This window comes from Bubalus bubalis, chromosome 24 (assembly GCF_019923935.1).
Source record: "Bubalus bubalis isolate 160015118507 breed Murrah chromosome 24, NDDB_SH_1, whole genome shotgun sequence".
Taxonomy (NCBI): domain Eukaryota; kingdom Metazoa; phylum Chordata; class Mammalia; order Artiodactyla; family Bovidae; genus Bubalus; species Bubalus bubalis.
Window position 1 is genome coordinate 32,288,616 of NC_059180.1, and position 14,699 is coordinate 32,303,314.

At 55.1% G+C, this 14,699-nt stretch overlaps 2 protein-coding genes across 3 annotated transcripts; both read left to right on the top strand.

Moving 5' to 3' along the window:
• The first annotated feature begins 237 nt into the window (after positions 1-237).
• PRM3 (protamine 3) lies at positions 238-1,240 on the top strand. The gene has a single exon (XM_025275163.3). It carries the CDS (start codon positions 858-860, stop codon positions 1,152-1,154), a length of 297 nt encoding a protein of 98 aa, XP_025130948.3. The 5' UTR covers positions 238-857; the 3' UTR covers positions 1,155-1,240.
• Positions 1,241-5,233: 3,993 nt separating this feature from the next.
• TNP2 (transition protein 2) lies at positions 5,234-6,810 on the top strand. 2 transcript variants are annotated; one of them, XR_003106493.3, is made up of 2 exons: positions 5,234-5,836; positions 6,626-6,810. XR_003106493.3 is itself a non-coding variant. In XM_025275260.3 (2 exons), exons 1-2 carry the CDS (start codon positions 5,334-5,336, stop codon positions 6,640-6,642), a joined length of 396 nt encoding a protein of 131 aa, XP_025131045.1. In that variant the 5' UTR covers positions 5,241-5,333; the 3' UTR covers positions 6,643-6,810. The 2 variants fall into 2 exon arrangements, 1 of the variants encoding a protein (XP_025131045.1); XM_025275260.3 differs by having other exon boundaries at positions 5,241-5,712.
• The last annotated feature ends 7,889 nt before the right edge of the window (positions 6,811-14,699 follow it).

A 14,699-nucleotide genomic window follows, 5' to 3' on the forward strand; every position in this document is an offset into this window, starting at 1 on the left:
TGAAATCTCTCCGCCTCCCTCTAACAGGGACACTTATGGTTGCATTCAGGGCCCACCCAGATAACCCAGGATAATCCCACAATCCTGGGAGGCTCCTATTCAGCTGACCACAGCCACTGAGGGTTTGGGACAAGATCTCAATTATGGCTCACGTCGGAAACGAATTCCCAGTGCTCAGAAATGACCAAGCAGACTTAATCCCCTTCCTGGCTGAAACTGGGCTGGACAGACGTGTAGCTAGAGAGACTAGTGACCCCAAGGGCTTATGAGCCGCTGCCTTTAAAGGGTGACTTTGGAGAACAGGAACAGTAGGGTTTTATTTAGTTTCTTTTGTTTTAATCGTAAAAAACATGCGATTTAGATATGTCTGTGAAGGCACCACCCAGGTCAAGAAATCAGACACTTCCAGGCCCCCCGGGAAGGCTCCCTCCAGGCTGCCTTTCATCCCATCCTGTCACCAGCTCTCTGGGGCTGGGCACTTCTGGGGTGTGGGGAAGGAGTCTGTGTGCTCTCCTGCTTGAGGAAATTCTATCCCCAACTCTCATCCCAGCTCAAATGGGGGGACCCCAGCCAGGGCAAACAAGGCCGGATGGAGGCAGAAACACAGCAGGGTGAGGCTGCCTGGCTGGGCCTGCCGTCTCGCCTCGGCCTTGCTCTGTGGCTGGTGGGGCCTCGGCGGGGCAGCTGGTGGCCCGGGTTGAGTGGGGTGTCGGCTCAGACTCAGGTCACTGAGGGCTGGAGGCTCCGGGGCGGGGGGCCCTTTGTGATGTCAGCGCCCTGCCTACCAGCCTCAGCGGCCCCTCCGTACCCCGCCAGTGGCCTTTCCTCCCAGTCCAGTGAGGCAGCCGAGGCGGGTGATGGGTTCCCGCTGTGCCAAGCTTGGGACGGGCCACGGCCGGGGCCACGAATCCTCCATGAAGAAGCTCGTGGCCTGCGTGAGCCAGGATAACTTCTCCTTGTCGTCGGAGGGCGAGGAGGAGGAAGAAGGCGAGGAGGAGGAGGAGGAGGAGGAGGAGGAGGAGGAGGGAGAAGAGGAGGAGCTCCCGGTGCAGGGCAAGCTGCTGCTGATGGAGGCCGGGCAGAAGGAGGAAGGGGCCGAAGACGCCGACTCAGAGGTCCAGCAGAGCCCCGAGCCCAAGCAGACGCGCTCCTGACCTGCGATGTGGTTGGGGAAGAGGAGCCGCCGCCGTTCCCGAGAGGAGGAGAGCTTTCAGAAAAGAGTCAATAAAGAGTCTCCAAGGAATCCTCTTCCTCCTGTCTGTCCTTGCCCTGCCACCACCCCGACCCCTGTGTCTGGTACCGTGTGTCGGGGGTGTGTGTGTGGGGGGGAGTGCGTGTGTGTGTAGGGAGGCTGAAGAGCAGTGACCCCTGTCCCTGAACCCCAGCCAGAAGTCCTCGAAAGGTCCGCTCCCTGAGGCCTCTTGGCCGCCGTCCCCTGCTGTGGGGGGTGGAGCACATGGTGTCCTGGGCGCGTCCCACCTCCAGGGAGGATGCCTCTCCGAGTCTGAGCACCTGGTGGGACAGCGTCATCTCCCTCAGCACACCCCCACTGCTTTTCTAACTGTGGACAGTATTTTCTGGGGGGGAAGGGGAGTGGTGGTTGTGTCACGAGGCATGCGGCATCTTAGTTCCCTGACCAGGGATCGAACCCCTCCTTCCTGCCTGCTGCAGTGGAAGCGCAGAGTCTTAACCGCAGGGCCGCTGGGGAAGACCCTGGAGAGTCCCAGAGCACAGGCGTGGGAGCTCAGTGGACCTCCTGCCAGTTTCTTTGCGCCCGCTGCGTGACACTGAGCGCGTCCCTGTCTTCCTGTTAACACTAGCGACCCCGCAGGCCAGTGGGTCAGGAGAGGTGACTGAGATGCTGGGGAGGGACTGGGCCTGGCACACAGCGAGTGTTTCACCCAAGACGGGCACTGCAGCTGGAGCCACGGGGGTCCCACCTGACTCACAGAGCCTGGTTTTGGGGGACAGAGCAGGGGGAGGGGTCTGAGTCCTTCTCAGCCACTGGTTCTGCTGCCATCCTCAGGCTCAAGGGGACCGTCGGAACCCCTGCGAGAGGCTCGCTTCTGCCTTGCTCGGGGGGTCCCGCTGTGGGACAGAGCCGATGCCCTCACAAGGGCAGTGGGCAAAGGAAGCCCAGAGGAAGCCAGAAAGGACAGAGACCCAGACCTGTGTCCCTCAAGCTGGCCTTCCTTAGAGGCATCGGAATGCGCCTGTTGCCCCTCCTGGCCATGGCTCCCTTAACCCTTTTCTTTCCAATAGAAAAACAAACATGATCTCCACCCTAGGCCCTCCATAGCACCCAAAACACCAGTCTGGTGGGCCATTGAGAAGGATTCTGATTGGGGTTGCTGGGAGGGCTGGGGAGGTGGTATCTCCAGGGATGGTGTGAGAGGTAAGGAGAAGTCCTGGGCTCCTCAGAGAGTGGAGGCCACCATCACTGAGGCCTGGAGGCAGAGCAGGGCAGGGGAGGCCCGAGGGGGCAGCCCTGCTGTCTGACTATCCATCCCCGTCCCAACCAAGCAACGCGGTCAGAAGCTCCGCCCTTCTGTCCACGGCCCACAGGTCCACCCGCCCATTCACCTGCCCAGCAAACATTCGTGAAGTCCCTGCTGTATGCCTGGCACTGTACCAGTCACTGTGGGCCCCGAGATTAATAAACCACAGTCTCTGTCCCACCCTGACAGCTCAATTGGTAAAGAATCCATCAGCAATGAGGAAGACCTGGATTCGATCCCTGGGTTGGAAAGATCCCCTGGACAAGGGATAGGCTACCCACTCCAGTATTCTGGCCTGGAGAATCCCATGGACTGTATAGACCATGGGGGTCGCAAAGAGTTGGACATGACTGAGTGACTTTCACTTCACTCTGTCCCACCAGGCACTCGAGGGTGGGGAAGTGGGCAGAGTGGAAGAGTAGGGGGAGGGGGGCGGAGAGGGACAGGACACCTAGACAGAGTCTTCACAGCGTGGTCCCCAGTCAGCCCTGAGCCCACACAAGGCAGCGGCTTAGAACAGGGCCGCTCATGCCCCCTTAATCCCCGTGGAGGCCTCAGTGACCACGAGGCTGGACTGGAGGCGGCCAAGCCTGAGTCCGAATCCTGGCTCTGCCACTGACTAGCTGTGGGGCTCCGAGCTGGTCATTCAACCTCTCTGAGCCTGCTCCCCCTTTGCAAACTGTAATATTAGTTCCCCAGGGCTGCTGTAACAAGTGATCAAAAACCTGGCAGCTTATAATATATCCTTTCACCTTCCAGAAGCCAGAAGTCTGAAATCAAGGAGTTCTCTGGGCCACAGGCCCCGGCGGCCCCAGGGCAGCCTCCCTTTCCTTGTCCAGCCTACAGGGTCCACATGGCTCATGGCTGCATGGCTCTAGTCTGGGCCTCTGCCTTCCAGGGGCCCCTTCTCCCTGAGCCTGGTGGCCCCAGGGCAGCCTCCCTCTCCTTGTCCAGCCTACGGGGTCCGCATGGCTCACGGCTGCATGGCTCTAGTCTAGGCCTCTGCCTTTCTGGGGCCCCGTCTCCCTGAGCCCGGCGGCCCCAGGGTAGCCTCCCTCTCCTTGTCCAGCCTACGGGGTCCGCATGGTTCATGGCTGCATGGCTTTAGTCTGGGCCTCTGCCTTCCCGGGACCCCTTCTCCCTGAGCCTGGTGGCCCCAGGGCAGCCTCTCTCTCCTTGTCCAGCCTACGGGGTCCGCATGGCTCACGGCTGCATGGCTCTAGTCTGGGCCTCTGCCTTCCCGGGGCCCCGTCTCCCTGATCCTTCTCTTCGCTTTCTTATAAAGACATTGGCCTTTGGATTTAGGGTGCACTTGGATAATCCAGGACGCTCTGAATATCCTTAATTACGTCTGCAAAGAGGCTTTTCGAAATACAGTGACATTGCCAGCTTCCTGGGATTGGGACGTGGACACATCCTTTGGGGGACTCTGTTCAGCCCAGTCTGAAGGTCACTAAGACTCAGAGACAAAGCCACCTAGAAGAGGTGGGGGCGGAGCCCAGCCATATCGGAAGTGTTCCCTAACGAAGGGTGATTTTCACCACGTGATCTGACACATTTATGAAGAAATAAACTACAGTAAAAGCAGATGATAGCAAAGCTGTGCGTGAGCAACAGACGTAGGCTGGGGGTTCTGCTAGGGGGAGGGGAGGTGGAGATGGTGGGAGTCTCCCGAGGTTGAGCTGTAGGGAGGGTTGAGGGCCAAGAGCTGAGACCAAGCGTTGACCGAGGCGGGGGAGGCATGGATGGCTGTGGAGAGAAACGGATGAAGGAGCTCTGACCAGGCCGTGTGCGTGCGCACGCACGGGGTGGGCTTTCTTCCCCAGGGGCTGGGAGGTCAGAGCGGGGTGCATACTGGGGCCGCGCTAGCAGAGGGGGAGGGGAGCGGAGGCGGCAGGCGGGAGGCAGGAGACCGGTTTTCAAGGGCCTCCTGAGGTTTGACAGGCGTCTCAGGCTCACAAGAATGCCAGGAAGGAAGGGGTGACAGCCCTTTGTCCAACAGGGAAACCAGGCCTCAAAACAACTGACCCAAGACAGGATATCAGAACAGAGTGGGCTTTGAACCCAACTCTGGATTTCCCAGCTATAAATCCTGCTGGGGAGGCAGGCTTGTCAGGCAGGCCCGAGGACCCTTTGGTTACTTTGTTTGTTTGTTCTATTCATTTATTAATTAGTTTATTTTTAACTGAAGGATAACCCCTTTACAGCATTGTGTTGGTTTCTGCCATACATCCACATCTTTGGTCACTCTTACCCTCCGCCTGATAAGTCATCCCATGGCTCAACGCGCACCCACCCCGGTGGCGGTCGTCTGCCTTGCTGACCGCCCACCCATCCCCACTCTACTGGGGTCAGGGCTGTGCTCCTGGATTCCAGCCTGCCTGCGTGGAGTCAGAACAAGACTGGGCATGATTGGACACGTTTATTGAGTTCTCACTGCCGGCTGGCCCCGAGGAGGGGGTAGGTGTTCTATGCCCCATTCTACAAAAGCAGGGAAAACTGGGACTAGAGAGGTGGGTGCCCGGGGGGAAGAGATCAGAAGGAAAAGCAGCAGCAGGCCCAGGTGTGGGCCCAGCTCCACCCAACCTGAGGGGCTGCTCTCAACCCACAGACACGCCCTTTGAAAGCTGCCCCACCCTGCATGTTAGGATGAGGGCAGAGGGCTTTGTTCCCCGTTGGGCCACATCTGTTACATACCCCCCTGTGGCCGGTGCCATCACAATCGGGCCCAACTATATAACCAGGGGCTGCCAGGGCCTCTGTGAAGCTGGGTCTGCCAGAAGCGGAGGAGGAGGCGGCGGCCCCTGCCCCTCTAAGCGAGGCCGCCCCCCACCCATGGACACCAAGACACAGAGCCTTCCCAACACCCACGCCCAGCCCCACAGCAACTCTCGGCCCCAAAGCCACGCCTGCCACCGCTGCAGCTGCAGCCAGCGCTGCCAGAGCCGCAGCCGCAGCCGCAGCCGCAGCCGCAGCGCCAGCCGGCGCCCGAGGAGCCACTGCAGCCCCGCTGGCCGCCAGGGCCAGAGCCCAGGCCCCAGCCCTCCTCTGAGGCGCCACAGACACACCATGCACTCCCACCAGTGTCCCTCGCGGTCCATCACCCACTCTTGCAGCCACTCCAAGAACAGAAAGAACTTGGAGGGAAAGGTGATCAAGAGGAAGCAGGTCAAGAGGAGCAAGCAGGTGTACAAAAGAAAGAGGCAGAGCTCAGGTACCTGTCAAGCCGGTGGCCTTTCACAGGACTCCCCCAGAGAAGGGCGGTGCAGCCCAGCGGGGCTGTAGAGGCAGTGAGGTGAAGGCTGCCTCCGCCAAGTCAGAGCACAGAGGACGCACAGGCAAGAGTTAAGAGGGAGAGGAACTATGGCAGTTGTATATACATGATGCATTGATGGAATAGCTCTTTAATTGCATGGGTTGATTGGAAGGATGGACGAATGGCAGATTAGCTAGGTGGAAGCATGGAGAGGTGAATAAGGCTGGGTAGATGAATAATTAGGAGGCCTGTTAGATAGGGAATGGGGAGAAGAGTTAGATGGTTGCTTGAGTGGATGGGTAAGAAGGATGAGGGGAAGGAATGAATCCATTAAGTGACTGAGAATCAGAAGGGATGTGATTAGATTTCTAGATTGGGCTGATGCACTGGGAGGGTGAATGAATTGGTTGGCTGGGCAGATGGCTAAGTAGATAAGGGTTTGAACACAATTGGATATCTGCAGGCATGAATATTGAGAGGATATGAATTGGTTAAATAATGGTGGTCTAGGTGGGTGGAGGATCAGGTTGGTGGATGGATAAATGAACTGATAGATAAACTGACTGGACGGCAAACTGGCTGAATGGACTAACTGGACCAATGAACGAAAGAAAGACAGTGGGATTGGTGGACTGGATGTGTAGCCTGGACGTGGTTTAAAGAATGAAATGAATGTTGGACAGGGTTGAATTCACGGGTGCATGATAAATGGATGGATTCCCAAGTCAAAAGGACCTTGATGACTGTGTCAGTTCTAGCCATGTCCCATATCTGATTACACATGAGCATCCAAAAACCCAAAGGAGAGGGTTAAGTGACCTTAGGAAGCACTCAGTTATTAAAGGCTCCCTTTCCCATTCCTATCCCTTAGGACAGAAGTACAACTGAGATGGCACCCCATGGCTTGTTCCTGTGTCTGTTTCATCAAGATAAGAAACGCCATCACACGTGGAACATTAGAAGGAAGAAGTCAACTTTGCAGGAACATGTTACTACAGTGGTTACTGCAGTGATTTCTATGCAACATTGAGTAAAGCTTGTACACTGGATGACTTATCCTGGAGTCGTTTCATTAACTGTGTCATGTTTTGGGGGGCCTGGCTGGAAGCACAAAGCAGGGAAGAGGTTGGGTAGGGAGGAGGCACATGCCTTGGGATGGGATCTCATAAAAGTGTAAGGTATCAGACCTCGTGTGGAGCAGAAATGAATGGGAGGTAAACACACCAAGAAGCCTTTGGCATAGATGGGCAACACTCTGCTCGGGATAGATGGGCAACGCTCTGCTCGGGAGCGTGTATAGCTCCCATGTGCTCATGCACGGGAAAAGGCAATGGCACCCCACTCCAGTACTCTTGCCTGGAAAATCCCATGGACGGAGGAGCCTGGTAGGCTGCAGTCCATGGGGTCGCCAAGAGTCGGACACGACTGAGCAACTTCCCTTTCACTTTTCACTTTCATGCATTGGAGACAGAAATGGCAACCCACTCCAGTGTTCTTGCCTGGAGAATCCCAGGGACAGGGAAGCCTGGTGGGCTGCCGTCTATGGGGTCACACAGAGTTGGACACGACTGAAGCGACTCAGCAGTAGCAGTGCACATGCACACTCACACATGGGATATGCTCGAGCCCACACACTGTTCGTGTCGTCCACACACAGAATGAGCAGGCCAGGACCATGGCAGGAGACAGGCAGGAAGGGGGTTAGGAACATGTGCTTTGCAGTCCAGAGCATCCTGAGTTTGAGTCCTGGCTCATTTTGTTTGCCTGCTGTGTTCCCTTGGGTTGGTGATCAACCTCTCTGAGCCTCATTTGTTTCAATACATAAAGGGCAAAGTGCTTTCAGGGGCTGGGCTGAAACACAAGACTGCATCCACAGAAAGAACACAAATGTACAAGCACAAGATTTGCTAGTCACGGGACCTCCCTGATGGTCCGGTGGTTAAGAATCCACCTTTTAATAACGCAGGGGACATGGATTCAATCCCTGGTCAGGGAACTGATCCCCACGGCCACAGCTAGAGAGCCCATGTGCCGCAAGTACAGAGCCCACACACTCTGGAGCCCACATGCTGCAAGGAAAGATCCCACCTGCCGCAACTAAGGCCAGACATAGCCAAATATGAAACATTTGCTGGTCACAATAAGCAGAATCAAGGGAGCCGGTCTGGGTGTAACACAGAGCAACTCTGGTGGGGTTTGGGGTGGGGACCGAGTTCAAGGAAATGGGGACCCGAGGAAAGTACATTGCAGGCCAAGGGAACAGCATGTGCAAAGCCTGGAGGGAGCAAGGAAGGAGTCTGAGGTATTCTAAAGGCTGGAGCGGCTGGCACAGGTGTAGGGGTGCCACCAGGGGGTGGGAGCGCCAGGTGGGGGCCAGGCCATGCAGGGTTTGCAGGCCATGGGGAACCTGGACATTTTATTTGGTGTGATAAGTCACGGGAGGTCTTAATCAGGCAAGCAACAGGGTTGAGCATCTTTGCTGTGTGGAGAGTGACTGGCAGGGGACCAAAGGGACAAGAGGAAGCACTGTGGGCAGCGTGTGGCCAGGAGTGAGGGAGCAGAGCCTAGACCAAGCGTGGCAACAGAGACGTTCCTCTTGGAGGGAAATTCTGAGATCAGAGATTCCTGCTTTGCCCCAAAACTCCTGGTTCCCTGTTTAAAAACCTAAGTCTGGAACTTCCCTGGTGGCCCAGTGGTTGAGAATCTGTCTGCCAAGGCAGGGGACATGGGTTTGATCCTTGGTCTGGGAAGATTCCACATGTCATGGTGCAAGTAAGCCCGTGAGCCACAACTACCAAAGTCCGCGGGCCTTAGAGCCCGTGCTCTGCAGCCAGAAAAGTCACTGCAGTGAGAGCCTCGCGCACCACAACTACAGAGTAGCCCCCACTCGCCATAGCTTGAGAAAGCCCATGTGTATCAACAAAGACCCAGCACAAACAAACAAAAAGTAAGGCCAAATAAAGCCATGATAGTCACTGAAACACTTTTGTGCAGAAGCAGTTGGGAAGTGCTTCTAGAGGGCAAGTTTCAAGGGAGGAGGTGGAGACAGAGGGTCAGAGGATAAGGTCAGGGACTTTAAGACCCACTCACCAGAGGACTTCCCTATTCCCTGGACACTGTCCTTGTCTGATACGATCACAGAAGGCAGGAGCTCTACTGCAGAGAACATCAACTCTGTAATAGAAGTGAACTGGGAAGCAGACAGACTGGGTCACAAGTGTGCTTTATGGACCCATTCCGACCCCACATTTCCCTGAAACCAACACTCAGAAAGAAGTGCCTCAGTAACACAGACACCCAGTCGCACATATAAACTGCCACTCAAACCCACTCAGATGCGGAGCCTGAGGTTCACGTGCGGACTCCCAAATGCACGTCCCCGCCTCCACACACACACACAGGTTCTCACACGCCTCCCCTCCCACACAATGAAACACAAGCAAGCACTTGCAGGCACACAGCTACCCTCCTGCAGTCAGACACACAGTGACAAGAGGAGCAAAATCAAACCACAGATTCATTCTTTCGCTTGCTTGGTTTGGGGTGGTGGCGGCAGTAGTCTGGCGGCAGGCCTGCTGGAAACCCAAATTCAGGAAACAGAGAGAAGTAGATGCTAACTCCAGCCACTGAGGGGCCTGGCACATTCTGCCCGTGTTGGGATGCTGGGGTGAAGTGAGGTCTGGGCAACAGAAACAGCCCTGCCTGTGGTGGGGCTGCTCGCTCAGCTGCCTGGGGAGCACCCTCCTAAGAGGACACAACAGTCCTAGGGGTGGAGAGGGGACAGCCAGGGAAGAGGGTACAGACCCTCTGTAGTGCTGAGACGCCTATTAGAGGTATGATTCAGGAGAAAAGAACACCTCAAGCTCTGGAGATTCGGCCCCTCTCTTCCCTCACTGGGTGACCCCAGGACTGCCTCTTCACCTCTCTGAACCTTGGTTCAAGCAGTAAAGACTGCCTGAAATGCGGGAGGCCCGGGTTTGGTCCCTGAATCAGGAAGATCCCCTGGAAGAGAGAACGGCAACCCACCCCGGTATTCTTGCCTGGAAAATCCCATGGACAGAGGAGCCTGGTGCACTACAGTCCACGGGGTCACAGAGAGTCGGACACGACTGAGGGACCGACAGTGTCGCTTTCTTTCAGTCTGTAAAGAGGGCCAAAGCGCCATGCTGTGGTGCCCAGCAAATACTGGACGAACAAAGGAAAGAAGGTGCAGACAGTGAGATGCCACTTGTATACCTGCTGAATAGGCAAAACCAGAAAAGGCTGGATGATACCAGCCAGGTACTGAGAGGGCCCAGCAAAGCAGATATGATTGAATGCAGTCGCCTAGAGGGCAGATGTGCACACGCAGGTTGGCAGGCGACCGGGCGGTGTCTATGAGAAGTGTGCAAAGCGTTTCTCACACACATGTGCCAGAGTTCAGGGCCTCGTGGCTTGCAAAAGGACCCACAGGAGGGCTAAGTGAACACGCAGGTTCACTGAGGACTATCGTGCAGTTTTTAAAAGTACAGGGTTGACCTCTGTGCAATCCCTCCAGACTGCCACGACATGCTGCTGGGTGAAAGGGCAAGATGGAGAAAGAAACGCCATTGGGGGAGGGCAAAATTCCACACAAAGCAACACTGCACTTTTATGGGGGAAAAAGCAGGTATGTAAGTGCTTAGACAAGATGTGGAAGGACACAGACTAAGTGGGTGCCTGTGGGATACGTCGGGGGAAGGGAGATGCTTTATTTTCTACAAAAACACGAAAAGGTAAATTAGGGAGAAAAGGAAGGAGCATCAGGGGAGCATGTAATAGGCGCTCAGCAAAGCTCTGTCAACTCTAGAAAGAGATAACACAGGAATGCTGAATGTAAACTCTGTCTGCAAAGTGCTGTTATCTTTTCTTGACAGCGCTCGTCCATTCTGGGCCTGCTGGTCCAGGCGAGAGGATCCAGGAGCCCCTTCCCAGAGGGACTCACCGCCCCGGGGCACAGAGAGGCCAACGCTAGCCGCCCACTGCTGTCCCCAGCCAAGCCTCTGCCTGTAAACCGTGCAGGTGGCACTGGCGCCCCTCCGCTTCCCGGAGCCTCGTCTCCCACCACCTGCCACGCGGGCCCTCAAGCTGCGGCCTCCAGGCCTCTGCTGACTGCCATGCTCTGCCAGAAGTGCTCTGCCTGCTTCTCCTTGGGCTGAGTTTCGCTTGCTCTTTAAAATTTGGGTCAAGGGACTTCCCTGGTGGTCCAGTGGCTAAGAATCCGCATACCAATGCAGGGGACACGGGTTTGATCCCTGGTCTGGGAGGATCCCACAGCTGAGGAGCAGTTAAGCCTGTGCGCCCCAGCTACTGAGCCTGTGCTCCAGGGCCCGTGAACCGGAACTCCTGAGCCCGCGCACTGCAATTACTGAAGCCTGCTCGCCTAGAGCCCGGGCTCCGCGACAAAAGAAGTCACCGCAACGAGAAGCCTGCTCACAGCAACCAGGGAGTACCCTGTGAACCATAAGCAAGTAAATGTGCTCAGCCACTCAGTCGTGTCTGACTCTTTGTGACCCCAAGGACAGTAGCCCTCCAGGCTCCTCTGTCCATGGGATTCTCCAGGAAAGAACACTGGAGTGGGTTGTTATGCCCTTCCCCAAGGGATCTTCCCGACCCGGTGATCGAAGGCCTGTCTCCCGCGTCTCTTGCATTGCAGGTGGATTCTTTACCGCTGAGCCACCTGGGAAGCCCAAATAAATAAATAAATAAATTTGGGGCAAGGGTTGCCTCCTCCCAGAGCCTGCTCAGCCCTGCTGGCTTGGCCAGGGACCTTTTCTGGAGCCAGCAGACACTGGGCTTCCCACACCACAAATCTGCTGCTGGCCTGTGTCCTGAAGCAACAGGCCTTAAGCGAGGGAACTGGGACGTGGCGAGCCCCTGGTCACAGCGCCTGCCCCCCCACACAGCTTTCTTACGGTGCGTGGCTTAGAGCTGAGGAGGCGCCTGCCCCCACCCCCAGGGTCCCCAACCTGTGACAGTCAGCCCTTGTATCTAGTGGCACAGCTTCTGAAAATTCTTATTTCCCCTCTATGCCAGCTGCCAGAGGTGACTGCCGTTGTTCTTGTCGTCAGCTCGTGATACCTACTTTGCCACTTATGAGATGGGGTAGGGTGGGAACCAGATGGGCCTGTTAGAATGGTGGGGAAAACAGAATAAATCGGCCTGGAGTGAGGTCCTGGGAGATTTACTGATGAAAAGGCACTGGGCCTGTCAGGCTTGGGCTTTGTGACAGGCAACTTGCCTGAAGTCACAGCGAGGGTGGGAGCGAGGGGCGGGGGGAGGGGAGTCGGGACTGCGACCTGCTGTGTCAGCCAGGGCTCTCAGAAGTCCTCTTTCCAGGCCCTCCTTTTTTCCAGCTATGAACATGGTACCAGCATTCTGAAAGCTGGCTAATACTGGATACTCCACATAATCTCTGACCTCATCTCTCCTGTTTCACCCATCACATGGAGATCAAGGGCCTGCTGGAATGTTCCCACCAGGTCTCTCCCCAGGACCTGGAGTCCAGCCACCAGCTCAGGCCATGACCCCTCTCCTGCTCGACGAGCGCCCTCTCCTTGGGCTCAAGCGTCCCCTCCCCTCCACGGAAAGTGTGTTCCTGTGTGATCTCCTGCCGTCGGGATCAGCCAGGACTGGGTTCTACCTCACGTCATGCGGCAGCCTCTGTGGACGGAGGCCAAGCCCCAGGTTCTCCAAGACACTCTCGCCACGTTTCACCAGCTCTTTGAGGAGCAATTTTCTCATCTGGGAAATGGCGACATAATTTCCACGTGCGTGCATGTGTGCTCAGTCATGTCCAACTCTTTGTGACCCCGTGGACTGTAGCCCCGCCAGGCTCCTCTGTCCGTGGGATTTCCCAGGCAAGAATACCGGCATGGGTTGCTATTTCCTTCTCCTGGGATCTTCCCAACCCAGGGATTGAACCCGTGTCTACCTGGATCTGCATTGCAGGCAGATTGATTCTTCACTGCTGAGCCACTAGGGAAGCCAAGGGGTATGTGTGTGGGGGGTGTGAATAAGACAATATGCCCAGACTGTCACCTGGACCACAGCCAGCTGAGCAAATGATGCCGCCTCTTCCTGGGTCCCTGGGGAGTGAGGGCTGACCCCAGGACTCAGGTCTCCGGCTCCTCAAGCAGGGCTCTCTACTACAACGCACACGTGTCCTGGCTTCCCCTTAGGACTGTCTTTGTACCCATTTTGGGGGCTAGTGTGGTTACATCCTTGGGGGGGGCGCAGTCAGGGACAGTTGTGAGGTATGTCCCAAGAGCCCACACTATACATCACTGTGGCTACTATCTCAGCAGTCCAGAAAGTCAGTAGCCAGAGGATTCTTTCCATGCCCAATCCTGTAGCATCTCCTGGGCTAGAAGAAATGTCTCCTGCAGTCTGGGTGAAATCTAAACACTTCCCATGTCCCCACAAAGCCTGCACCATGAACTGGACCTGTCAACCTCTATACCTCACCACCTTGCTCTCTACACCAATGACACGTGTCTCCTTTCTGATCCTCAACCCTGCCGATCACTCCCACCGCAGGCCCTTTGCACTGGCTGTTGTACCTGGAGTCCTTATCACCCCTTATTTAGAAAGGCCTCAACTGCAACCTCCAACCAAGAGGCTTTCCCTGACTGCTTTATCTCACTCTTGCCCATACTCCACAAAAACCCTGTTGCTCTTTCTTCCCTGTTTGTTATCCCATTGCACTTACCATGATCTAAATTGATCTAATGAATTTACTTCCTATTTCTCCTATGACTGCTTGAAGACCCCTGAGTTCCCAATGCCTGGCAGATAATAGACACTCAATAAATGTGTATGTACCGCACAATTGCACTCATTTCACACGCTAGTAAAGCAATGCTCAAAATTTTGCAAGCCAGGCTTCAGCAGTACGTGAACCGTGAACTTCCAGGTGTTCAAGCTGGTTTTAGAAAAGGCAGAGGAACCAGAGATCAAATTGCTAACATCTGCTGGATCGTCGAGAAAGCAAGAGAGTTCCAGAAAAAACATCTATTTCTGCTTTATTAACTATGCCAAAGCCTTTGACTGTGTGGACCACAATAAACTGTGGAAAATTCTGAAAGAGATGGGAATACCAGACCACCTGACCTGCCTCTTGAGAAACCTATATGCAGGTCAGGAAGCAACAGTTAGAACTGGACATGGAACAGACTGGTTCCAAATAGGAAAAGGAGTACAGCAAGGCTGTATATTGTCACCCTGCTTATTTAACTTCTATGCAGAGTACGTCATGAGAAACGCTGGGCTGGAAGAAGCACAAGCTGGAATCATGATTGCCGGGAGAAATATCAATAACCTCAGATATGCAGATGATACCACCCTTATGGCAGAAAGTGAAGAGGAACTAAAGAGCCTCTTGATGAAAGTGAAAGAGGAGAGTGAAAAAGTTGGCTTAAAGCTCAACATTCAGAAAACGAAGATCATGGCATCTGGTCCCATCACTTCATGGCAGATAGATGGGGAAACAGTGGAAACAGTGGCTGACTTTCTTTTTGGGGGCTCCAAAATCACTGCAGATGGTGACTGCAGCCATGAAATTAAAAGATGCTTGCTCCTTGGAAGGAAAGTTATGACCAACCTAGATAGCATATTCAAAAGCAGAGACATTACTTTGCCAACAAAGGTCCTTCTAGTCAAGGCTATGGTTTTTCCAGTGGTCACGTATGGATGTGAGAGTTGGACTGTGAAGAAAGCTGAGAGCCGAAGAATTGATGCTTTCGAAGTGTGGTGTTGGAGAAGACTCTTGAGAGTCCCTTGGGACTGCAAGGAGATCCAACCAGCCCATCCTAAAGGAGATCAGTCCTGGGTGTTTATTGGAGGGGCTGATGCTGAAGCTGAAACTTCAATACTTTGGCCACCTCATGTGAAGAGTTGACTCATTGGAAAAGACCCTGATGCTGGGA